This window comes from Anser brachyrhynchus (genome assembly GCF_964034855.1).
Source record: "Anser brachyrhynchus genome assembly, chromosome: 6".
Taxonomy (NCBI): Eukaryota; Metazoa; Chordata; class Aves; order Anseriformes; family Anatidae; genus Anser; species Anser brachyrhynchus.
The window spans coordinates 32753360-32778082 of NC_137700.1; the positions used below are offsets into that span (position 1 = coordinate 32753360).

At 48.3% G+C, this 24723-nt stretch overlaps 2 protein-coding genes across 6 annotated transcripts in view; one reads left to right on the forward strand and one right to left on the reverse strand.

Annotated features, from left to right (window-relative positions):
- Positions 1 to 24723, forward strand: part of SORCS3 (sortilin related VPS10 domain containing receptor 3) — a 313425-nt gene that overhangs the window by 8966 nt on the left and 279736 nt on the right. The window contains exon 1 of one of the 4 annotated variants that reach the window (XM_080597781.1): positions 19760 to 20590. The exons of 1 other annotated variant lie outside the window; for it this stretch is intronic. In XM_080597781.1, the coding sequence (XP_080453907.1) occupies positions 20155 to 20590 (436 nt within the window). In that variant the 5' untranslated portion in view covers positions 19760 to 20154. Of the gene's footprint in view, positions 1 to 19759; positions 20591 to 20671; positions 23647 to 24723 lie in introns of those variants that run through there. 2 more of the 4 variants (XM_080597774.1, XM_080597784.1) reach the window with 2 other exon arrangements.
- Positions 11718 to 19543, reverse strand: LOC308197402 (uncharacterized protein). 2 transcript variants are annotated; one of them, XM_080597822.1, is made up of 3 exons: positions 17307 to 19543; positions 16898 to 17015; positions 11718 to 16279 (listed from the first exon to the last, which is right to left on the reverse strand). In XM_080597822.1, the coding sequence occupies exon 1, from the start codon at positions 19355 to 19357 to the stop codon at positions 17984 to 17986; it is 1374 nt and encodes a 457-aa protein (XP_080453948.1). In that variant the 5' UTR covers positions 19358 to 19543; the 3' UTR covers positions 11718 to 16279; positions 16898 to 17015; positions 17307 to 17983. The 2 variants fall into 2 exon arrangements, with proteins under 2 accessions (XP_080453948.1, XP_080453947.1); XM_080597821.1 differs by having other exon boundaries at positions 16898 to 19543.

Here is a 24723-nt window from a genome sequence, read left to right on the forward strand (position 1 = left end):
TTATTTCACCAGCTTTGTCAACCACACTGCAGGAGGATGGGCTCTGAAACTGGTGCAGGATGAAGGGTAAATGCGATGAATAGCATTTCCTCCCTTTGCTTTTAGGCAAACATTCATGTTTGTTTCATCTGTCTGGAAGTAGGAGAGTATGAATACAACCTGAGTGCTGCTTTCTCTTGATTATTGACTTATTTCTGCCCTTGTTTCTCCTTGTTTGCCTTTCCTGTACTTACGTATGTTCTTCCTACCTGCACACACATTAAATGTGTCTCGGTAGATTCAGCTCCTGGTGTAAATTCTGAGTAACTGCCTTGATTTTAGTGGAGCTGATTTTTTGGGGACAATTCTCATTCACCTGATGGAGTGATGTATGCCAGAAACGAATCAGGGAACAGTGCTCTTACAGTTCTTGACCTCCTAGGAGCAGATGCTGGCCATGTTGCTTTTCCTGTGGTATCAGCTGTAAGTTACTTTCTTTTACCCCCTTAACTGCAGGGATCAGAGCCAAGCTCTACCTGCTGCCTCTTGTCTAGGGCTGGTCTGATGCCATAAGAGAGTAAAAGGGGAAGAGAAGGCAGGCGCCTCCTGCAAAAACACTGCAATTTTGGCCAGTGTTGAACCTGTAGTCCTTTAGCCATGTTTCCAATGTGACTTTTAATCCATCCACAGCTAGCCACATCAGACATGAGCCCATGCCCCACGTATTACTCACAGATGTTCAGAAGTGACATGCATTCCTGATAGCTTCCAGCAGTAGAAAACACAGAGCAACAAGACGATTATAAATAAATATTTTTGTGGGGCTGAGGAGTGCTATAATTGTGTAATGGGGCAGGGGTACTTGATATGCTGGTTGCTAATTTTGCAAACCCTCAAATGTTGATCTGTGTGGATTAAATGCATGCTGAAGATGTTTTCTATACTGTGCCACTTGAAACTCTTTCTCTTGATGCAGGGTGTTCAAAGCAAATCATTTTCTGTTTCCTATTTGCTAGTGAATGCATGCCATTTAGTTTGTAATTGGAACGCAGCATGCTGCGTGTGACTTTGCAAGATCATGAAAAGTGGTCCATTTTCAAAATTGTACAACTATTTGTCAGCTTTGTTTTAAAATAGGAGCCATACATTTTATGGGGCATGTGAATACACATATTAGTTTTCTCACACAGGTAAATTGGTTATATTCTGGTCTGACATCAGCTTCATGACCCTCAGGTTACCTTCTGTACTAAATTTTGTCCGTTGCTTCTATATTTAGATTTTAGCTTTGATTTTCTTAAAAAAAAAAAAAAAGAAAAAAAAAGAATAAAATATGGAAAAAAAATAGACATAAAAGGGGCTGTACTTCTACGTGTTGTTCATAAGCCAGGAGATTCAATGAGCTATGCCAATTTGGCATGTTGAAGCTGCTTGACAGTCCATTTCTTATTAAATATGGTATATTTAAAAACGTCAATTTTACACAACTATGGATCTGTTTGATTAATGTGTTTTCTAGGGAGTTTTTAAATACTTCAACTGGCTGAGAAAAGTCCACTAATGCTTAATGGGGCATGACAGTGGCCTCAGCCTAGCTCTGATGTGGAATGTCATCTGATGGGGGAGACAGAAAGGGTTATGTTCCTAATGTTATGGGGGATAAAATGCAAGCAAATTAATGGAACAGATTTCCTTCACACTTCTGTAAATACAATTTTTTTCAGGTCAGCAAACATGAAAACCTTGTCATCTTTGCCTCTGAAGAACATGTGCCTTTCAGTGAGAAACAAACTCCTTAATTTTTTTTTTCCTTTTCTGATCCCATTTCTTCTCCTTGAATCGGTGATTTTTTGTTGTTGTTGTTGTTTGGTGGAGGGGCTGAGGGAGGGAAATGGGGGCAGTTTGCAAACGATGTGACTTAACATGACAGGAGTTAATCAGAGTTCATGTGCCAAGCCAGCATTAGTCAAAGAAAGCGCTGCTGCTCTTTCTGGGAGAATAAACATCTTTGTGCAGTTCAGCTGTCTTGGTATTTTGGCAGGGGGGGAGAGAAAAGGTTCAAAGAAATGCTGTAGGATCCTTGCCTGCCTATGATTTATAATGTACATGGCATCTGTAGAGCAAAGAGGACTGCAAAGTGCAGTGCAGAGAAAAATGCTGTTACAGAGTTGAAGTGGGGTTATCTGAAGCACCTAATTTTGCTCTTGGTGAAAATTTTTACTGTTGCTCAAAGAGACTGAATTTAGGCCACTGCCAAGAGCTTTGAAAACCCCATTGTGGGCTTAGATCCCGTTTCTGAGGTTAACTCCAAAGGAGCTTTGCCATTTTGTGATACAGGATTGAGACCAATGAGGAAATGGGGGAAAAAATGAGGAAATCTAGAAATACTCAGAGTAGTTAATAGGTACTGAGGTTGGGAGAGTGCTTGTGGAGAGAAGCAGCTCTATTTTCAGTCCATTGGACTGAGGGGTGCTAAACTGAGGGGTGGGCCAGTTTGCAGGCTGAAGTGTATGTGGGCTGGAGTTAATGCAAGGACAACAGATTGACCCCGAGCTTAATTCAATTTTGCTCTCATAGAGCGAGTAAATGGTCAGTGGGATCTTGTTCTCTTGTGGATTTGTTGGTCTATTTAAAGCATAACTCTGTGCTCATTCCTCTGGGATTCATTGGTCTTATCTCAGTACTGCTACTTATCAGTAAGGAACAAACTTGACTGGAGGTACGGATACAATCTGCCCTCTAACATGACAGCCTTTAGATCACGACTGTTATGTGGAAGCTAGGTTTACGTTACATCTAAATAAAACATTGCCAGCATCCTGCTTTGCCGCACCAGTACCTTTTCTAACACTCAGAGACAATTTCTCTCCCATTCCTGTCTTTGCTCGTCACCAGTAGCCAGATTTCACAAGAGAGAATCATTCAGCAGGCTTCATTTTCATGTAGGTCAGTTTCCTGTGTATTACTCGGGGTATCATAGCATAAAAATAATTTATATTCACATCAAGGAGGCTTTACAGTGTTTTTAAGAAGCTTTAGGGTATGGGAGAACAAGATAAACTGATGACATGGCTTCTATTTTTCCAAATATGCAGTACACAGAAGATTTTCTGAGCCAGGTGCCCAAGGAGTGGTGAAACGAATTCAGGCGATGAATAGGTTTCTCTTCACACTCAAAGTGGGAGTCAAGAATTCCTCCACACTCCAGTTGGGTTGGGAACAAGCTGTTCATGCCATTTTTTTTCTCCATGATACAAACCTGGTTGTTCATCTCCTGACTTATCAATTAAAGAGTTGCTTCAGAGCACACAAGTCTCATTAGATCTGAAGACTCAACGCCTTGATCTATCATAAATGGTTTAAGATTAATATGGAGGAGGCTAGCTTTCTTTTAGTACTTTGCAATTTGATTTAGCCTAGATATTATTTCCCAATGGAGAAGGGAGTTGTTTACCTTGGAAATATCATAAGTGGTGGAATATTGAGAATCGATCAATCATTGCCTTGACGCTCACACACAGACATCACTGAGATGCAGGGATAATTACAGACTGCGATGTTCAGGTAGAGTTGTTTAGAGAAGTGTTTTGATTAAACCTCAGCAACTAATGAAGGGTGAATCCGGACATAGCAGTTACTATCAGTGCATTATGATGAAGACATCCTAGCTTTTGTCTTTCAAATGTATTGTGTCATTCAGAGAAACAAGAGTGTGTAAAATGATACCACCCTTGTCAACATAAAAACCATATGTGCCTGCCTCAATTCCGTGTGTTGCCAGTGTTAATTAAAAGCCTGTCCTTTGATGCCTGGAGAGTTTCTTTGAAGCGGTGCAACTGAGGACAGGCTTTGGCTCCAAGTTTCTTTCATTCTCATTTGCTTATATTGACAACGAATATAAATCTATGAGGGCAAAGATTACATTTGTTCTCCTTTTAATGGGACCACTCATGCAAGGGCTTTGGGATTAGATCTTAAATTGGCACCTTTTAAATCTCTGATACAGACTCATTGAGCCATGTAGAGCTCTCACTTTTCTTACAGCTAGAACTAGCTGGAAATGACTTTTCTCCTTTGTCAAAACATGTTTTCTAACAAACATTTAGCCTGCCCACTAAAAACAGTGCAAAACACTAAACAACAAATGCAGTTAAGGTGAAAATACTCAGCTGTATTTCCTCTTCTAGTGAAACAAAGCACAGACAAATCAAAAATGTCTGGGAAAAAGCAGATGACATCTGGGAATAAAATCTACTGTTGTGTTTAAGGGAAAATCTTAGGGAGGGGAAGGATAGAGAAAGGAGCACCAGATACATTTTATTTATTGTTCTAATCACCGGTATGTTTAAGACATACTTTTTCCTTGCACCCCCTTTAATGTAAAATGGCATGACAGGCCAACTATTTCTCCTCGTCACCATCCTCAGGCTTTCTTGCATTATCTCTTCCCTATGAGAAGAACCCAGCCAGGCTCAGCTAGCAGATGTATCTCTGCTGCTGCAGCTGTGAGATAACCGCTCTTAGGATGGAATGGCCGCGGGGACGATCCAAGCTGTCAGGGAGCAAACGCAGTGGGTGTTCCCCAAGGAAAGGGGCTGCTTCAGTCTCTGCTGGGTTTATTGAGGGGTTGCACACCTAGGATCCAAGGTAGTTTGCATGTGTGAATGTGCTCTCTGGGAGATTGCTAGGGCTGGCAAGGGGCTGGAGGTGGGTTTGTGTGGCAGGGAAGAGTGCGGTAGAGAAAGTTAATGCTTCCACAGCCTTGCATGCAATGTTAGTAAGTGGTAAAATGGCTCGTTTTTTACATTGTGTTTGAGTTTTTAGTGTCTCAGGACTTGGGTTGGAGCTTGTATATGATCCAGATCTTGAAATAAATACACTTTTATGTGCATTTGTGCCAGGGAAAGTGTTTCAAAGCCAATGAGGTGGATTCCAAGAGTGCTCCTGGAGACATGATGAACCTGGGGGGGCTTTGTTGGAGGAAGGATGAATGCTTCTCACTGCCTAATAAATCGTAGAATCATAGAATATCCCGAGTTGGAAGGGACCCATAAGGATCATTAAGTCCAACTCCTGGCACCGCACAGGTCTACCCAAAATTTTAGACCATGTGACTAAGAGCACAGTCCAATCACTTCTTAAACTCCGACAGGCTTGGTGCAGTGACTACTTCCCTGGGGAGCCTGTTCCAGTGTGCGACCACCCTCTCAGTGAAGAACCTCTTCCTGAGGTCCAGCCTAAACCTCCCCTGCCTCAGCTTAACACCGTTCCCACGGGTCCTATCACTGGTGTTTACAGAGAATAGGTCACCTGCCCCTCCACTCCCCCTTGCGAGGAAGTTGTAGACTGCGATGAGGTCCCCCCTCAGCCTCCTCTTCTCCAGGCTGAACAGGCCCAGTGACCTCAGCCGCTCCTCATGTGTCTTCCCCTCTAGGCCCTTCACCATCTTCGTCACCCTCCTCTGGACACTCTCCAACAGTTTAATGTCCTTTTTGTACCGTGGTGCTCAGAACTGCACACAGTACTCGAGGTGAGGCCGCACCAGCGCAGAGCAGAGGGACAATCACTTCCCTTGACCGACTAGCGATGCCGTGCTTGATGCACCCCAGGATACGGTTGGCCCTCCTGGCTGCCAGGGCACACTGCTGGCTCATATTCAACTTGCTGTCAACCACAACCCCCAGGTCCCTCTCTGGGGGCCTGCTCTCCAGCGTCTCGTCGCCCGGTCTGTACATATAGCCAGGGTTGCCCCGTCCCAGGATAATACTGGAAGTATTTTCCCAGGAAATACTTCTCTGCAGGATTCTGAGTAAAGCATCGTTGATGTCAGGATATGAAGTAGAGTTTGATCATTCCCCCATGGGCAGCTGTTTCTGACCAGGAGTCCAACATCCTAAGTATTTCTGTGGGGCTGATTTTCCGCTCAGCTGCATTTTGTACAGTGAAGTGAGAGCTGAGTGTTAGAAACATGCCTACTTGTACCCGCCTGCTGCTGATGTAAATTATGACAAAGGTACAAGGTGAAATCGTACTCTGTCACTTTTCACAATTACACCTGGCTTTGCTGGTGTAACAAGGGATTCTGGTGTACATTGAAACATTACTGTGTGCCCACACCAGCAAGGAAAATGTCATGTACAGAACACTATTCAGACCACTGAGTTAGTTGCCTTGACTGTCATTGATTTAAATGGTGGTGCTCAGATCTTTAAAAAAAGATCCTGAGCAGCTTCCAGTATGGGGCCCATTTATTAGTGAGCATATTGTAAAGATCCAGGCTTTAATATTGCATCTAATGGGAGATATTGTCAAGGAATTGCTGATGATAATTTCTCTGAGTACACCCTTGTAATTGGTTGGTATGCAAAACAGTATTAATGTTAGTCCTGCAGGCATCTGTGTCCTTCAGCCTTGGCAAGGAGAGATCAATGCACCAGGCGAGATGAGAAAGGTTCTGGAGTATGTGGACTGCCAATTTTCACATCAAGTATGAATAAGACTTATCTTTTGAAGCTGTAGAGTTGGGAAAGGGAATATATAAATAAGGAGAAACTCCCTTTTGAGGTGAAGTGTAGTCCTCATCACACATAATTTTTTGACCTCTGCTCAGGGCAGCAAGTGAAATGAATTAAAGGAGTAAAATCATTCAGAAAACCTGACCATGCCTGTGTCAGAAGGCAGAGTACTGTCAAGGATGCTGGGCTTTTTAGTTCACTTTGCCATGGATACTATCTCAGTTGCCCAGCTGAGTCGTTCTAACTGCATACCCTTTAAATCATTCAAAAAAAAAAAAAGTCAATGTATGACCTGCATTTGCCTTCAATAGTTTGCAAAACCCTCTGGAATCTGCTGGAACCAGGGGATAAGAATGTCACCCGTTTGTTTTGCTGGCTCCTCCCGTGACAGGGTGTATTCAGAGCAGCGGGGGCTGCTGACTCACGCTTTCATTCTGCAGGTATTCAGTCAGTAATGAATGAGGCAGAGGAGCAGACCCTGAGAAAACTGCACTCTCTGATACCCCGCTGGGTCTGCTCGGAAGGTAATGGAGAATGTCTGTTCTCTCCAGGGGTGTAAAGTACACTCTACAAATGCAGAAGAAACAGGCCTGTTAGAAAATAAATGTGCTTGTAAATACAAGGAAGACAGAGAAATGAAAAATTAAACCAAGACAGACTTTTTTCCTCAAATGAAGAGTGATCTCACATTGCAAATGATGAGAAGCCATGAAGATAATTCAGCAGCTGGGGCTTCTCTATGGGTTTGACTGGAAAGAAGACGTCTAGCAGCAGCATCCCAGCACTGGCTTGAAAGGAGGTTGCTATTAATTACATCCCTACATCAATGATAAGCAGTAGAATTAGAAAAAGAAGGAAGAAGTTAAAAGTCAGTAATCTTCCTTACATCTAATGATGTCCTCTTGGACACGTGTGTTCTGCTGGGACTTTCTAATACATCCAGATTCATTCTTGCTGCTGCAGCTGTTACAGACTGGTATTTCCCTGGTGCTTGTAGTTTGGGGACTGTAAAGAAATACAGTAAAGAATCACATACTCCAAAACCTCTTCTGAAGCTAGATCAAAACTAGCTTTCTTGCTGTGTTTTTTTCACCCTGCTGGGCAGCTGAACTCCACCACAACTGCTCTCTCCCTCCCTGTCCTCAAAGTAAGAGGGGGAGAAAATGGAATGGAAAAGTGCTCAAGGGTTGAGATAAGGATTGGGAGATCCCTCACAAATTATCGTTGTGGGCAAAACAGACTCGATTTAGGAATATCAATATGATTTATTGCTTATTACTAACAGACTGGAGCGGTGAGAACTAAAAGCAAACCACAAACACCTTCCCTCAGCCATCCTCTTCTATGTCCTCCCCCTGAGAGGCACAGGGGAACAACGAGGAATGGGGGCTGAGGTCAGTGCTTGTCACTTCATCTCCACAGCTCCTTCATGGTCACTCTCTGCCCCTGCTCCACGTGGGTCCCTCCCACGGGATGCCGTCCTTCCCCAGCTGATCCTGTGGGGGCTGCCCACAGGCAGCAGCTCTTCAAGAAGTGCTCCCACATGGCTCCGTACCACGGGGTCCATCCCCCAGGAGCAAACTGCTCCAGCACGGGTCCCCCACGGGCGGCAGCTCCCCCCAGACCCCCTGCTCCTGCGTGGGCTCCTCTCCACGGGCTGCAGCTCCGGCCCGGGGCCTGCTCCTGCGGGGGCTCTCCATGGGCCGCAGCCTCCTCCAGGCCACATCCACCTGCTCCACCGGGGGCTCCTCCACGGGCTGCAGCGTGGAGATCTGCTTCGTGTGGGACCCGTGGGCTGCAGGGGGACAGCCTGCTCCACCAGGGGCCTCTCCACAGGCCGCAGGGTACTGCTGCTGTGTGCCTGGAGCACCTCCTGCCCTCCTGCTGCACTGACCTTGGTGGCTGCAGGGCTGGTTCCTCTCAGCTGCTGTTGCACAACAGTTTTTTCCTTAAATCTTCACTCCCAGACGCACAACCAGCATTGCTCATGGCTCTGGCCAGTGGTGGGTTCCTTCTGGAGCCAGCAGGAGCTGATCTGACATGGGGCAGCTTCTGGCTGCCTCTCACAGAGGCCACCCCTGCCCCCCCCCCCCCCCCCCCCCCCCGCTGCCAAAACCTTGCCACATAAACCCAATACAGCCAAAATTTACCTGATATGCTGACGTGAAGGAATGGAGGAAAAGCTAGAACAATAGGATGCACTGTCAGTGCCTACTCAATTTTTTACAGAAACACACGCTCAAATACAGTGATGTGCTCTTTTTGGCCGTAGCCTGGCAGATAAGCAAGCGCTTAATCTAAACATGTGCTTACAGTTGCTTGACTGCAAGGTGGTTTGATCAAAAGCTTTATTTAATTGTATGGTAAATGGCCTCAAGGGCTTCCTAGCCTCATGTGCGTGTGATGTGGAAACAGGGAACGAAACCTGCTGTAGAAAGGAATCCAAAGGGTCAGTTGGCATTACCTTCAAGAACTTTGCCTAGGTGTGTGCACAAGCAAACAAAAATGAATAGAGGGAACGCCTACTCCCTCTTCCTCATGAGATGGCTTCTGCTGCGCTCAGGAGCATCCAGCTTGGGCACAACAGGAGGAGGCTAATGAGGAGAAAATCCTAGGGTTGTCTTTGTCAGGTCTGGCTTGAGGGGGAAGTAGGAGACCAGCAGCAAAGTTAAAAGGCAACCTCAGAGCAATGTTACATTGCAGGTGTGTGTGCAGCCTCATTGGGGACTGGCAAATCTAGTGAGCAAAGATTTCACCCTCTGGTCCCAGCTCAGCCAACACAGCTACAGATTTTCTCTTGCTGGTGTGGAGGGGAGCACGTACCAGGTGCTCTGCTACCTAGAAGGGTGGAGCCCTGCTCTAGCAGGTGTGAAATCTAAGTCCAAGACCTAAAGGAGCCCCGAACTGAGAATTTGAGATATTAAATCACTCTCTTTGCTGCAGGGAGGGATGTAACCTCAATGTGAATGGGGGTGTGTGAGCTCCCTCCTGTGTCTACTTGTGTGATAAAGGTGGACCTCGATGAGGGACCTCAGCAGAGAAGACTCTTTAGCTGCCAGTTAAAGGTCCTTGTGAGTCTCCTGTGTTGGTACTGCAGTGATGATGGCAGTGCAGGGGAAAACCTAGAGAGAGGAGTAAGAAATACTCTGTTTGTCTGGGCTGGGGAAAGTTAATTGCAGCATGAAATGCTATTACAGTATTAATGAGAAATTCACTTGTGGAAAGTACAGTGTCAGCCTGAACCTGCTATTTGTAAAATTTACATAGCAAATAACTAATACTAATCTGTTTGATTTAATCAAAAACTTCGGTTTAAAAATATTTAAAGAAAAAATTAATGACTCAGAGAAAGACTTTCTCTGTTAAAGTTTGCTTCTTCCCTCTGATTTTCAGAGACCAGTAACCTCCATATTTCAGAATTACAGATGAGTAGTGCTTGAAGATCATATTTTAACCCTATTTTGTCCATTTTTTCTTAGATACGTGATAGAAGACTAGAACGAATAACTTCCAGCTGATTTCTTCTGTTTCTGTTTTACTTTCATTGGTTCTTTTTCCACGCTGTCAAGCTTCTGGGGGTGAGGAAGTATTTAAAAGGCGCAATGTGAGGAAATAGAAAACATTTTCCCTCCCCAGCTGGAAAAAGAACAAAACACCTGAAATCTTTAGTTTCTTCACATCGTGCTACAAAAGATAGAAGAGGAAAGAGGGGAAGAACATTTCCTTTCCCCAAAGTAATAGAATTGAACTGGCAAGGAAGTGTGGCCAAACGAAGGGTTAGTGCCAGAAAGCTCCTCTTTTTTTTCACCGTACCTCGAGTGATCTATGAGCTACCATTCCTTTCCAGCAAACATTGTTCCCAAGTCTCAGCTGTTTGTAAGTTTGAAATGATTTTTAAAAAGAGTCAGCAAAAAGCTGTGAGTGGAGAATGTGTTCCATCTTGGGATAACGTGGGGTCCAGGTGCCCCCACCCTCCTTTCTCACCCAGATCTGATTCCATGTCGTCCTGTTGCCAGCCAGATAGCATGACCGGCGTTGGTCAGAAAGTGCCAGCATCTGTCTAGTAACCGGGCTGAGATAAATCCCTCAGGTGTCACCCTAACATTTCTTACTTTTTTACTACGGACACACCTTTAAAAAGGAGTAACAGCTGAAGCACAGCTATTGAGAGGAGCTGAGTGTGAATGCTTTCTGGGGAATGTCTAATTGTATAAAGGAGTAGGAGGGGTGGGACGGCCAAAGCCCTGGTCAGAACTTCACCTTCAGAATAGTGAGGCAATTTCAGCTCCATTTTTCAGCTGGAAAACTGGGAAAGAGGTTTTAAATGTCTTGCTCCAGGCTCTGAAAGGGAAACCAGTGCTGGTTTGACCACTAGAACTCTCTCCTCTCTCTCTGTTCAGACTACAGTCAGCCCCTTACAGATTAATAATCTGTAATAATAGTGCCTTTCAGCTTTTATCAGACCATCTGATCTGACCTGTGGCTGTGAAGATGAAAGGCCCTCTTTGCTCCGGTTAATCCCCCAGGCCATCTTCTTTCCTTTACCTTTTCTATCTGAATGCATTATTTCCCTGTCCTGCCTGCCCACTTCTGGCATTTGTCTCCTGCTGCCTTGTAACACTGATACTGGCTTACGTCTGACTCTCTGCAGAGGACTGCAGCCACTTTGAACAGCAGCTGCCTGTTTAGAGATGCTTATGAGTTTCCTTTAGTATTTCCTCTCCTCCCTTGGCAACTCCTCTCAGTATGATTTATGAATAGCAAGCATAGCTGGGGGTGATGCGAAGTATCAACACCTCTGACTTGCAGTGATAGGAGCCAGGGTAATTAATAATAACAAACCAAGAGCGTTTGTTTTGCAGGGAGGTCACGTAGCCGAGGAGTGCTATTCTGTATTCTCTGGGAACAGGGGAAGTCAGTCCTAGCCCTTCCCTGTGCAGTTAAATCTGCATGTCATTTTCCTTAGATAATTAAGTAATTCCAGCCTTTCAAGGAGAGCGCCTCCCCCCTTTTCCCTGTTAGCTTGCAGATGTAGTACATGTACCTTGCGGCAAATCAATGTTAACTATATTACCATGCATTATTGCAGTAATGGAGTAGAGTAAGCCTAAGGAAAAATGTTCAACCCTTGGCGATTGCATTATGAGCATGAGGATCTTTTATGTAGCTGGCTTATTAATTGCACTTTCATTTGCGTCCCTGAATTTTAACCCCTTTGAGATTGCTCTTCAGCTCCAGAGTACAACTAAAATCACCAGGTACTGGACAGATTCAGAAACAGGAGAATGTCAAGAGTGGTCTCTATGGTGCTGCACTGGATGTCTGTAACAAAGCTGAGGAACCACCAAAAGAAGGCAGCTGTTAAATTGCTTAGCAGTATGCAAGATAAATATATTATGTGCTTGGAGCAACAAATGTTGTGGTCAGGTGCTCATTTAAGGGAAGGGGAGTAATAAAAGGTTTTGACTCCTCTGCCTGGGCACCCAGTAGTGCCTGCTGCATGTTTTGTGCTGCACAAAATGCAGGCCCTTCCTCCTCCTCCTCCAGATGAAGTCCCTGATTTGCCCCAGCAGCATTTTTGGTTTGTGAAGATTAGCATTCTTCGAGGTTCCCATTCACCCTGTCTGAAGGCAGTGAACTAGTGTGCTGTCTGCGAGAGGCACAGTCAGACTTCAGAGTGGGGATTGTCTCTTTGCTGCCTTTGCAGGCCTTTTCCTAAACTCTGATAGGAGCTGTAGGCATCACTGGAACTTAAATAATTATTAACTTAGTAATTGGCATTTGCTTCATGGAAGTGATCATGCAGGAGTGATCCCCAGTCTTTGCCAGCCTGGTATTGAGCAAGCATCACATGGTGTGTGGGTTACATGTTGTACACTTCACGGGGCCAATCATGTTTTTCTAATTTCCTGTGGTTGTGCGAAACTTCAGTGAGTCCTTAGGGAGCTGAAGCTATGAGCCAAGACATTCTAGCAAAGGCTGTAATAGCTGCCGCTTAGTTTTGTCCTACTTCCTGGCTTAGAAGTGTTGGGAGCATGAATTCACCTGGGACGACTCCTTTCAAAATGTTTCAAACCCCATTTACATGAGATTTGATTCAACCTGGCTCTTCTCAGGAGTCAATGTGAGATCTGTTGTTGCTAAATCAGTGCACTGGAGTTGTGGGGGACTGCCAGGACGGGCTTGGTAAGAAACACCTGCCTACAGCCAGCTGCTTCTTGCTGTAGTTCGGTGTTATTTTTTTCCCTGTATTAATTCTTTCTTTTCATTCTGTTCTTCCCCACTAGATATACACCCTTCCACTCATGTTGCCTGGCATAAAGTCTTTCCTCAGTGCTGTAGTTCAGCGTCTCTTTTGTTTGGGGTTGGTCTTAAGAGAGGGCAAAAAATAACCATAGATGAGAATCTTAAAAGGTGTTTTTTTTTTTTTTTTTATTATTATTTTTTTGCTGTGGGAGAGAAAACAGCACCAAGCTGCGGCAGGTTGAACATCCTCCTATGAAGTCCCACCATCAAAGCCAGGGTCCCTGCCAGACTTGTTTCTCTCTAGCTAGCTAAGAAAATTCTGCCTTTGTGCGCGCACACGCACACAGAGCAGCTTTGGATTTACCTTGAGCAGAGAGGAAGAAACAGCTCCTTGCCCTTGTAGGTCTATCTCAAGCTTTGTAGGGGAGAGAAAGGGGGAAAGATTTGCCTGGAAGAGGAAACAAAGTGGAAAAAGTACCTGGGGTGAGAGCAAAGTCTTAATTGCAGAGAGTTTCTGTGCCGCTGACCGAGCAGCTCCATTCTTCTAGTGTGAGCTCTGCGGGGTGGGAAGAGCCACCTTCCATCATTTTTCTCTTGTTTCTGATTTCTGGGAAAGTGTTTTCTAAAACACCTCCTTGTGCAGTATCTGATTGGCTCGAGTCTATCAAGGGAAGTTTTCATCCTTGTGGATTTGTGGGTTCTTGCTGTTTCTTTTGACAGTAGCCTGTGGGGACTTGAATGTGGCTGATGTTTGGTCCCTACTTGTTTGAAGCTACTAAGTCCTGCTGAAAGACAGCTTGAGTCCTGCCTCGACTGGAATTTCCAATATAGGCACTGCTGGTCCTTGCCACAGGGGCCGCGGCATGGTGGAAAAGCAGGGAGATTCTGTCATGAAACTTTGCAGTGGATGTTTTTGAACTTTCTCCTTGTGCTCTTTTAGATCAGACCTGGTTTTCTTGGCTTTAAATTTCTTCCCTGGAGTTTTCTCTGCCAGACAAGGTGAGGAAATGAATCTGCTGGGATTACTGAGGACAACATTATCTACGTGCACTGGGAGCCTTGGAGAAGATGCGATCATCTCCAGTTAGTGATGCCTTCCTTAGCTGTCCTCTTGGCTGAAGTTTGTGTTGTGTGACTTCTCTGGCTTTTTGGGGACCTTGGTTTACAGCCTGCAGTACAGCACTGATGGGCGGATTGCCCCTTAATGTGCTTTAGGGTTGGCACTGTTGCAATCTTTGGATCGTAACAGCGATCTCTGCAATAAGACAGTCCCAGGGCTCCTCTAGAAGGGAAGGCTGCTCTAGGATCAGACCTTCCTGCACAATGCAGCATGGGGAGGGACAACTTGAGTCTGACAGAGCACAATTTGTCCTTCATTGGCTGCTTTCACATCTTCTAAAAATCTCTTCCTTTCCCCTTTAACCGAGTCTGATCCTATTGTTTAGCTGTGATTCACCCATTGTACTGTGCTTTAGTTAAAGCGCGGTTGACTCCGTTTGAGAGAGAGGTGAATGAATTATGTCACCTCCCAAGATCCCATTTTTAAAGGCTTTATAAATGCTAGTCACTTCTGTAACAGCCTTATCTCAGTGGCTAGTGAAATCTGGTAGTTATCAAAACCCTAAATCAAGGCCTGTGCTTAAACACAAGCTATGCTTGGGTCACGGACACATCTTGCTCTGACAGCTGGGGTTACTGTCATCAGCTACGTATTTACCACAGCTTCAGATGTGCCAGCTGAGCTCCACCACTCTCCCTGACATGCTTCAGTCAAAAAAAAAGGAACAGCTGAAATGCTTTAACTGTTGTTAACGGGGGTCACCTGAGCAGCACAGTGGTCAGGGTGGGTACCTCTTCTGCTGGCAGAAGGGGGAGGGTGTTTGAAGGGTGTTTCCCCAGCAGCAAGACATGACAAGGTTTAGCACTGTGCCTGTCTTCTTCCAGGAGTTTGTGCTAAACCTTGCCCCTGAAGCTCTGGCAAAGAGCTGCCTGTCCCTGAAGTCACAGTAGCCCCAGCTCCTGCTGTGAATGTCTTGAAGAGAAGACGTGAACCTTTCCAGGTCCCGCTGTGCCCTAGGGAAGGAGTGGAACAAGTAGAGAATAGGTTTCAGGTTTGCTAAGATTCTCTTTGCACAGCAAGGCAGTGCTTGTGCTCTGCTTCTCAGAGGCAAAAACCACCCCTAAACAATCACAGACACGAGGCTTCATTAACAACAAGAAATGAGGAGCTGATGAGAGGTGCACAAAGCTGCTGCTAGACAGGAGGATTGCTCTTCTCCATGGAACCTGTAAATTGGAGGCAGACCTTGGGAGGGGAAGGGAAATTAGTCACTTATGCTTTCTGAATCAATGACCAGGTCAATATTAGTCGGATTCCCTGTTTTTAATCAGATTTTCTCCAGAGGGGATATCTTAGTACTCACAGCATGTTCTTGGATATTATAACATCTTAAGCCATGATTATGCCTCTCTTCATTATATGTAGCACAGTTAGATCCAGCTTGCAGAGGAGCTCTTTGAATTCAGAAGACAAAGAGAGGCTGCAAGTTTAAATGCCCTGACCCAGTCAGTGTCTTCTAAGAGACTCCGAGGAACACGCTTTCAAAAATTTGGCAAATGCTTCTGAAAATGTTGGATTTTACTTAGGTCTTGGATAATTTGAAATTGGGGAGACAGGTTCTTGTATTTCTAGTGGGGTTTCCAAGACAGAAATGTACGTGACCTGCAGTATGCAGTGAATTCAGCACAGTGAACTTGTGAGCTGCGCAACTAATCTCTGTATATGCCGCAAATCCACGCACTGTTTCCACTCTGATCAGCTCTCTGACGTTCCCGATGATGCCGAAAATTATCAGCAGAAGGGGATTTTCTAGTCTCGGCTTTAGGAGCAACACCAGCACCCAACACTGACTAGGAACGTGACCTGAAGCCTGCAGAATCTCCCCAGGGTGTTCACAACCCCTCTGCCTTCTCTGTGGGTTGCCGAGTCCTTCATCTGTGCTCTGCAGCTTGAGCACCTGTTGAGCAACCCCAGCAGTGGGTGAGGACAGTGGGGTTGTCTGAGCGCTCCTGAATGAGAGGGGAATTCTCCCCCCAGACTCCTTCCTGCGGCACCTGCATGGTGCCCGCCGGCAGCCGCTGTTCAGCTCCACAGCGAGTCCAGCGGTGCTGAAGGCTCCCTGCCGTGGTCCTGCCGTGCTTTGGGGGCAGGCTGGTCTGTGGCACACCCTGCCTGGCTGTGCTAGGAGGAAATCTGTCCCGCAGCAGGGGCAGTCCTATACCTATAGAAACAGGCCCGCGTGCAGGCAGTCTCCAGTCTGACGTTACTGAGGGACACTTCAGCTCTTCATTGTTTTAGCTTACGTAGATTCAGGCCTTTCCTTAGCAGACGAGACAGTGTTATCACAGAGCTGCTTTGTTTTCCAGTGGCTGGTCTCACCCGTAATAAATGGGTTAAAGTTAAGTGAAGCAAGCATTGATTTTTCTCTTAGTACGTGTGGGATTTCCTCCCTTGGGAGCGCTTGAGTTGTGTGGGAGACCTGCAGAGAGGTGAAAAGAGTGCAGTGAGGCTGGGGCATTACTTTCTGTTCCTATCCCTCGATTTCCCTCTCATGATCTCTTCCCCGACCCCTTTCTTTCTGGTTCCGGTAAGAAAGGCTCCAGCTCCCACTCGGGACTTTCCTGGGATGACAGTGGCTGGGAGACAAACTGTGGGCCCCCGAGGAGGCCTGGGGGTGTGCAGCCCTGCAGGAGCTTGGGACCAGGACGTGCAGAGCTGGGTAAGGCAGAAGGGATGGGGGTAGTGATGGGGAAGGTATTGACACGTGTGGTTGGAGTTAACTCTTCGGTTGCCTTTTTTTTTTTTTCCCAAATAAAAATGACGCAAAATGGGGGAAAAAAAATACACAATGAAAACCCCAAATGATCAGTGCTGCTTTAGAAGGGCATAGCATGGAATAAATGCCAGGATCTATTTCCTTCTTACTGTAGCTAGTGTCATTAAACTTGTTCCATCCAAATCACCCCCTCCAAGCAAACATAACCACCCCAATTTTCTTTCCTTAACTGAACCCAGCTCCCCCTCGGTTGCAGGCATATTCTGCTACTTTACGTTTGTGCCACAGTTTGCCTTCCGGAACATTTACTTTCTTGCTTACTTGGAAATCTTGTGCACTGCCCGGTGCCGTGGCATATGGTTGCCTTACATCAATTAACAAACAACGTGGTCCGACCGAACGTAACACCAACCCCTGCTTCTTCAGTGGATGTTTGCAGCTGGGCAGGGATTAAAGCAGATTGTAATGGATTAGACCAGGGATTAAAACAGCCTGTAATGGATACTGTGCTGTAGGCTTCCCTTTCTGTTCTTGGAGACAGACTGTGCAGATCTGGGGTTGTCGGGTGGTTCCTCCCTGTCACCTTGTCTCGCAGGGGGTCAGGTTTTGGTGCAGACCTGAAGATCCTGCAACGGGGATGCTGCACGCTGGCAAAGCCCCTCTGCTGTGCGCTGGCGATGGGCACGCAGTTCGCGGATCGTGCAGGAGATGGGGGTGTTGCTCACGTTACCTTTGTCTTCCAGCGCAGGGAAAGGATGAGAGCACCACCGCTTCTTGCCTTGGCACCACGGCCTCTGCTAAGGGCCCCCGGCTCCAGGGCGAGCGGGTTTTAACAGGGGGTCCCGCATCATCTGTGGGACTTCAGCTGTGCCTCCTGTTATTTAACAGAGATGAACAGGGGGGTCAGGATTTTCTTTACAAGCACCAGCCCTTCTTCTGGGTATCCATTTGAGAAATGAGGGCCTGGGGTAATCTTGCTGACAAGGTGTGAGCTGAATGTCCAGGACTGTCCCTGAGCGTGACAAGTGTGGGTGATACTCACTGAGCGTGATTTTAGTTGTCTTCTGTCTGCAGGGCAGGAGAGACCTGCTGTCGGGGTGGTGGTAGTACTGCCCTAAAGAAAGTACTGGTGAGCACACCTGGGCATGGAGCCCATCGCACTGTGCTTTGTCCCACACACCTGGGCTCTTGTGGTGACAGCGGGATGCGGTGGACACAAAGCGATGGCTTTGGTGGCAGGGTTTGGGAAAGGAGATGTGTCAACAGGTCCTGTCTTATGGTCACAAAGTCAGGGATGATGCCACACAAATGAGCGGCTGATCCAGGTGAGAATGAAGACTGTGTCTTAAACGGTGTCCAGCAAGGCTGAGAGGGGTGGGCTCCACGACTTCATGGACTGTAGGGCGGCTACACAGTGGGAATTGCTAACCTCATGGTGGCTTTCACTCCACGGTGACAGCAGTTCTGGACATGCAGACGGCCAGGAGCAGCACCGAGCTGCTGCCGGGCCCGGGGGGACCGGAGAAACCTCAGGCACTGCCAGGGGACAGTTGCTGTGCGTCCCAGCAGCAGCCCCGCTGCAGGACGGGCAGCGCAGCCCCGTGCGGCCAGCAGCGGCGAGCCCCGGGGCTGGGACGCTGCCTGCCGCCCGGGCCGCCCATCTCGCGGTGTCCCGTAAGGACGGAGCTGACAGCCCCGCCTCGGGGTGCCATGGGGGGGTGGGATTGGGGGGGGGGGGGGGGAGCGGTGCAGGGACCGGCCCCCGGCCCCGCCACCCCCGCAGCGTTTCGGCAGCGCGCTTTGGGAAGGAGCCGGTTCCGAGGCAGGACTGACATCCGCCGGGCTGGGGGCGGGGGCTTTGCTTCCCCTGCCCCCGCCTCCCCCTCCCTCAGAGCCGTGCCCGCTGCTGAGGACCCCCTCGGCTCTGTGCCCCCCCCCCCGACCCCCCGGCCCCCTTTCCCCACCGCTCGCAGCAGCCTTTGCGCTCCTCTCCCCGCGGCAGCTCCCGAGGGGCAGCGGGTAGCGAGGCCCCCCCCCCCGGCAACCCCAGAAGCAGGACGCGGGGATGCCCCCGGCCTGGCTCGGTCCCTTTGTCCCTGCCGGGCTGGAAAAGCCATCTGGGGGGGGGGAACTGTGGAGCCGTCCCCGCTTTGAGATGGGTGCGGGTTTGGGGGGGGGGGGGGGACCGCGGGGAGAGCCGCGCAGCGGCGGATCCGTCCTTGGCCGGCGAAAGAATGGCTGATGGGGTAAGCGGGAGGGTGGGCTGATTAACACAGCGCTAATTATGGCCACTTTCCGAAAGGAGGAGGCGAAGGAGGGGGTGAGGTCGGCCGTGGGTTTGACGCGAGGGGAAAGTGCCGCCGTGCTGCTGCAGTGAAGAGCTCCAGGGGCATGTGGCAGGGGTGACGGTGACCCGCACGGGGGGGGACGCTCCTGCCCAGCGCCCTCCCCCGTGCAATTCCCCCAAACCTTGTCCGGGGACTGGGGCTGCAAAAAAAAAAAAAAACAAAAAAAAAAAAACAAAAAAAACTCCTTGGGCATTGCCAAGGGAAAGTAGGTGTCCTGGCCGGGGGGGGGGAAACGGGAGCTGCCATGATCCGAAGAAATCCATCTCCACGCAGCCCTGGGACGATGCCCCAGAGAGCTGCCCGCAGATAGTGCCCCTCCTTGGCCACCCCAAAAAAACCCTCCCGCCCCCTTCCCAGCCGGGGACGCTCCCCTGCGGGTTCCCGGGTGGCCGGGGCCGTGGGGGCGCTGGTACCCGGGGGGGGGACGACACATCAGCCAGGGGCTTCTCACCCCACCTGCTTCTCCTCCTGCCCCTGTGCACGGATAGGCACGCGTATAGATATAAATACGTATGTATAGATACACCCAGGGCGAGGAGTGCCCCCGCAGCTGTACATACGCGTAGGGGCGAACACACCCGGGGGAGAAGAGGGCTGCTTTGCCTCGGGCGGGGGCCCGGGGCGGGAGGGAGCCCGGGGGATGCTCCCGCTGCCTGGGCGCCGGGTCCCGCTCCCGCCCCCGGCCCCGCTGCCGGCCCCCGGCGGCGCGGCTCGGCGCAGCGCGGCTGCTTGCGGCGGCTCGGGGCTGGCTCTCGGCGGCGCCTGGCGAGGCTCGGGGCTCCTCCCCCCGTGCGGTGGTACCCGCTCACTTGATCAAATCCTCGAACGTGAACAGTTTCACTGAAAAGCACTTTTCAAAAAAAAAAAAAAAAAAAAGAGAAATCCACCAACAGTAAGGAACAGCATCCAACTACCGGGGAGAGTTTTTTTTTTCTTTTTTTCCTTTTTTTAATCTTTTTTTTAAATTTTTTTTTTCCTCTGGTCACCGTCTGAGAAAACGGGGAAGAGAAAAGGAGAGCGAAGAAAGAAGAGCCTTTTTATTTTTTATTTTTTCTTCCCAAATAATAATTATTATAATTAGGATCCGGCCCCTAAAAAAAAAAAAAAAAGCCCTAAACGCAGCGCCTCGCCCCCCCCCTCCCTCTCCGAGCCCCCCGACTCGCTCCGCCAAGGCATGGAGAAGGGGACCCGCCGCTCTCCGCCCTGCCACGCCGCCCTGCTCGCCTGGACATGGCTCTTACTTCTCTCCTGCTCCTGCACCGGCGCCGAGATAACTTGCGGCCCCTGCTCGTCTCCCTCCCGGCCTCGCCTCGGGCTGGAGCAGCGGCAGGCGCCGCCGCCGGGATCGGCGGGGAGCCGGCCGCGGGGCTCCGGGCAGCCGCTGCCGGGCGGGGAGCCGGGGGGCAGCGCGGGGGCGGGCGGCGCGGCCGGGGGCCGGGGCCCGGCGGTGCGGAGCCGGCGGGCGGCGGCGGGAGGCGGCCGGGGGCTGCCCTTGGCCGAGGGGCAGCGCGGAGCCAGGGCTCAGCCCCGCGGACCCCCGGAGGAGGGGAGAGCGGCGAGGCTGCGAGGGGCAGAGGAGCTGCGGCTGGGCAGCACCACCTTCGCCCTCACCGGGGACGCGGCGCACAACCAAGCCATGGTGCACTGGTCCGGCCACAACAGCAGCGTGAGTATCGCCGCCGCGGCTCGGCTGGGCTGGGCTGGGCTGGGCAGGATGGTGCTGAGCTCGGAAATGGGGGGGGGGGGGGGTGCGGGGAGGAGAGGGGTGCTGAGCGCCGCTTGCTTTTACGGCCGGGGACACCACGGAGCCTAGGTAGAAAGAGAAAAGTTTTCCACGGGAAAAAAAAAGAAAGAAAAAAGAGGGGGCGATCCCCACCCCTGCCCGAGGGGTGAGCAGCGATCCCCGGGGGCTGAGCTCCACCAGGGGGGCCAGGCTGGCCGGAGCCTTCTCCCTCGCTTAGGGAAGCCCCCCGTGTCCCCACCTGCCTGCTGCCCCCTTGCACTCCCCATGTGTGATGTACACCTTGGTGTGCTCCCCTGCCTCCGTGCCGGGGGGTGAATGATGTACGGGGGTGGTGGAGCAGCCCTCCGGTTCTCAGCTCTGCGTGCTGGCGGCAGGAGAGATGCCGTCGATTCATTAAGGGCCGGGGAGCTCCCCAGCATGTTAAGGGGCTCCGCGAGGAGGCGGGTTGTGCGAGCACGCAGAAAAGTTTTTAAAAAAATCGATGCCGGCTCATGCCTTTTCCCTGCAGTCAGTAATAAGGAGGAGCTGAGGTGTCCCTGAAAGTTTGTGGTGCTCTGCGTGCCTGTGGGGATGTCCCCAAAGCCGCCGTGGTGCCCCCATAGCGCAGGGCCCTCCCTCGCACCCTGCTCTGCAACACCCGGCAGATGGCTGGGGACACAACTTCAATTTTCTTCTAACTCGGTGTCAGAAACACCATTTCCACTCTGCTGTGAAGTCTGAGAACAGGCGTAATCCACAGGACTCTTGGAAGCCTTCACGGCTGGTGACAATATTCCCATTATTCTGATTACTGTAGCTCGTCACTGCCTCCAAAATGCCTCTTTTATTGTTTTGCCGCTATTGGAAATGTGCATAAAGCAATTAGCAGCACGGCACAGATCAGCTGGATTTTCAGCTGTATTCCTCATGAGATTGATTAGTCATTAAAGAGCAAATTATCTGTCTATGTATCCACCTATCTATCTGTGCATCAGCCATAACTTCATAACGGGCGATTCAACCACCTCCTTATATTTTTTTGACTGGAAGATTTTCTCTATTTATTATTGCTTAGGCAATAATGCTGACAGCGACGTAGATGCTACTTTGATTTAACCAATTTTTTAAGGCAGTTGTGTTTGCCAGACATGAATTCCACTCTCATTAAAGATGAAAGCAAACATTGAAGAGAAAAATAGCAGCATGCTATATTTTAGCATTACACTTGTCTCTAGGACTATTTATTTTTAATATAACATGGCATGTAATGAAGAAAACAACCTATATGCCCTCTCTTTTGTTTCAGTTCAGTGCCATATCAAAGGGTGTTGAGCAAAAGAAGCTAAAATCCCCCCGTTCCTTCCCAGCCTGAATTTCCAAGTTACGGGTATTTGTGGTTAAAGTAGTAGAGAAAACTCATTCTGTAGGCATTTGTAGAGGGAAAAAAGGGTCGTTTTTTCCAAAGTGCAGGTCAGAAAATGACTTTTTCACAAAATTCTCCCTCCTTCCCCAGCTTGAGACTACAATTTGTTTCTTCCATAGAAATATGCTGTTTAATTTACTAGCTTCACTTACTCTTTAACTCCAGGTGACAGGGATGGCGTAAGTAATAAAGGAAAACTTCTTGATTGTTCACAACTTTGCATTAGGGTTTTGCACCTCAAGACAGCGTGCATTGGGAGCTTCCAACTCCAAAACACAAGTACAAGCCTGGTGTTTAGTGCCAGTGTGATGTTTGTGGGAAGGAAAACCAAGCGTGTTAATAAATAACAGCGTTATCTTTTCGTGTTTTTTCGAGTACGGGGTTTGGCATCAGGAGACTTTCTTGCTCCTATCTTCTGGAGAAAACACACTGCATTTAATGATTAATTGGATTTCATTTTTTATTTTTAACAGTGTATTATGTGACTCTAGAAGGAAAGTTAAATGCCTGAAGCTGGGTCCTTTCATTTATTAGCAGAGAAGGCTGGCTCCAATGCCTGTTTTTCTGCTGCTGTCCGGCTTTTCCCTAATTTTGCTGTTGGGGTGGCTGTGGCACAGGGAGGGCAAGCAGTTTGCCCAAGGTCACGCAGGGAAACAGCATGGCCCCTTTAGCCAGCTGCCTTGGTTCCCAGTCTCTCACCCCGAAGCATGTATTTTCTTAGGTCACAATAGACACAAACCAGCAAAAATGTGAATTGAAAATGGACAAAACAGATTAACTCATGTCTCACGATGATGATAGATGACCTAGCAGAGCACCTAGGACACGTCTGTGTGCTACTGGTTTTAGGCTACTGAAACAGTAAAGAGCCATAGGGATTGCTTTGACCAATTCCCTGTTACTCGAACAGACTTCAAAACTGAAGCTTTTGTGGCTTATGATTTATTAAAAACACGATCAATCAAATTACATGCAGTGAAGCAGTACATTTCAAATCAGGCATTGATGGGGAGGGTTTCCTGAGGTAGGATGGGATGGATTTGCAAAGAGGAGCAAATGATGGTCATAAAAATTTAGTGTTTTTTGCTGGACTGTACAGCAAACTCCACAGGAGGGAAGTCTGTGTAGCTGCTGTATGTCCTGTTACCTAGAATATTAAAAACCTGCTGTATGTATTTTATTGCTATTTTAAGAAGAGCTCCCCCTCTTTTCCTTTCCCGCCTCTTCTCCCCCATCCCTCAAATCTCTATTTAAGATGTTAAAAAAAAATCCCTCCCAGGCAACAAACTTTTGTTTTCTCCATTTGCAGATAGCGAGGTCAGGATTAGGATAGAGGCAAAAACCTGGTGAGATCGGGGAATTTGAGTTCTCTGCTTTGTCCTGCCCACGGGCTTTTTCTGTGACCTTAGGAAAGACAATTAACCTCGCCCAATCTCCTCTCCCATGTTAAATGAGGATAGTGCTGCTTACCTACCACAAAGTGGTGGTGTGGAGCAGAATTTTGCTGTGTGCAACACCTGAAGATCTTCAAGTGGAAGTTAGGAAATGCAAAAATACTGTTCTGAGCAGAAATGGGGTTTGTGTCCTCTGTCTGCGTTCTTGGGAAGGGGACTTGGTGGTCTGTTCAGTGGGTCTGATATAAGAATAAGGTGGGCTGTACTTGGGCCTCAGGTATCAGTCTGTCCCATAGAAGCATTTATTGAGAGGACACTGAAGCTATTGAGGGACCTGGTATAGATCAGATAAACTGTTTTCTTGCCAAGACCTTTCTGAAAAAGGGAGAATTTTTTGTGTAAGCTAGCATTACTTTTGGAAGATCTGCAAGCCTTTCTTTTTTTAAAAAAAGTATTCCACTCCAAAGACACGCTGAGTACAACGTGCTGTTCGCCGAGCAGTTGTGTCCTCTTCACTTGTTTTCCCTCTCTCTAGATGGTTAGGCTATTGCATGAAATTTTTCCTCGTGCTGCTCACCAGATGCTCTCTCTAGCCTTCCTGTGAAGATAATCTGATTTCTCAGATGATCTTTTCCTCCTGCTTCCCTCACGGATTTCTAGGATAAGGATCGGCAGAAAGAAGTAGCACTACCTTTAATGTTGTTGCAGAGTTAAATCTTGCTATCTTGTTTCTTGATTTTATTTTTTTTATTATTTTTATTTTTTCAAGAGATTTCCACAAGCTTCAGTGGATAAAGTACTCCCTCAGATCACTCTGCTGATGTGATCACTAGTGCAATGGTACCAGTTGGACAGTTGTCATTAGGTTTCAGAGTTATCACTTGGCTGAATGTAGCTGCTTATAGGAAGTATTTAATCCTGCCTATGCTTAGTCTGTGATGGAAGCACTACGAATTCAGTGTTTTGTTTTGTTCGATGTAAGAAGCAAAGATACACATTTTTAGTTCTCTTTGAACTAGAGGACATTTTCAACCCATTACCTGTAAGGGTATGCTCAGCTTAGCATGGTGTGTTTTACCCATCCCAGTATACATGTCCTTTCTTTCTAGTAACCACAGGCAAAATTCAGACCTAAAGATGAGAAAAGGCACTACAGTGCTACAACAAGAGCAGGAGAGGGCATTTGCCTAAGGCATGTGCAGTATTGCAGGTTGCTTCAGCCAGGGCAAATTCCTAGATGATTGCAGGGGTTGCATTTT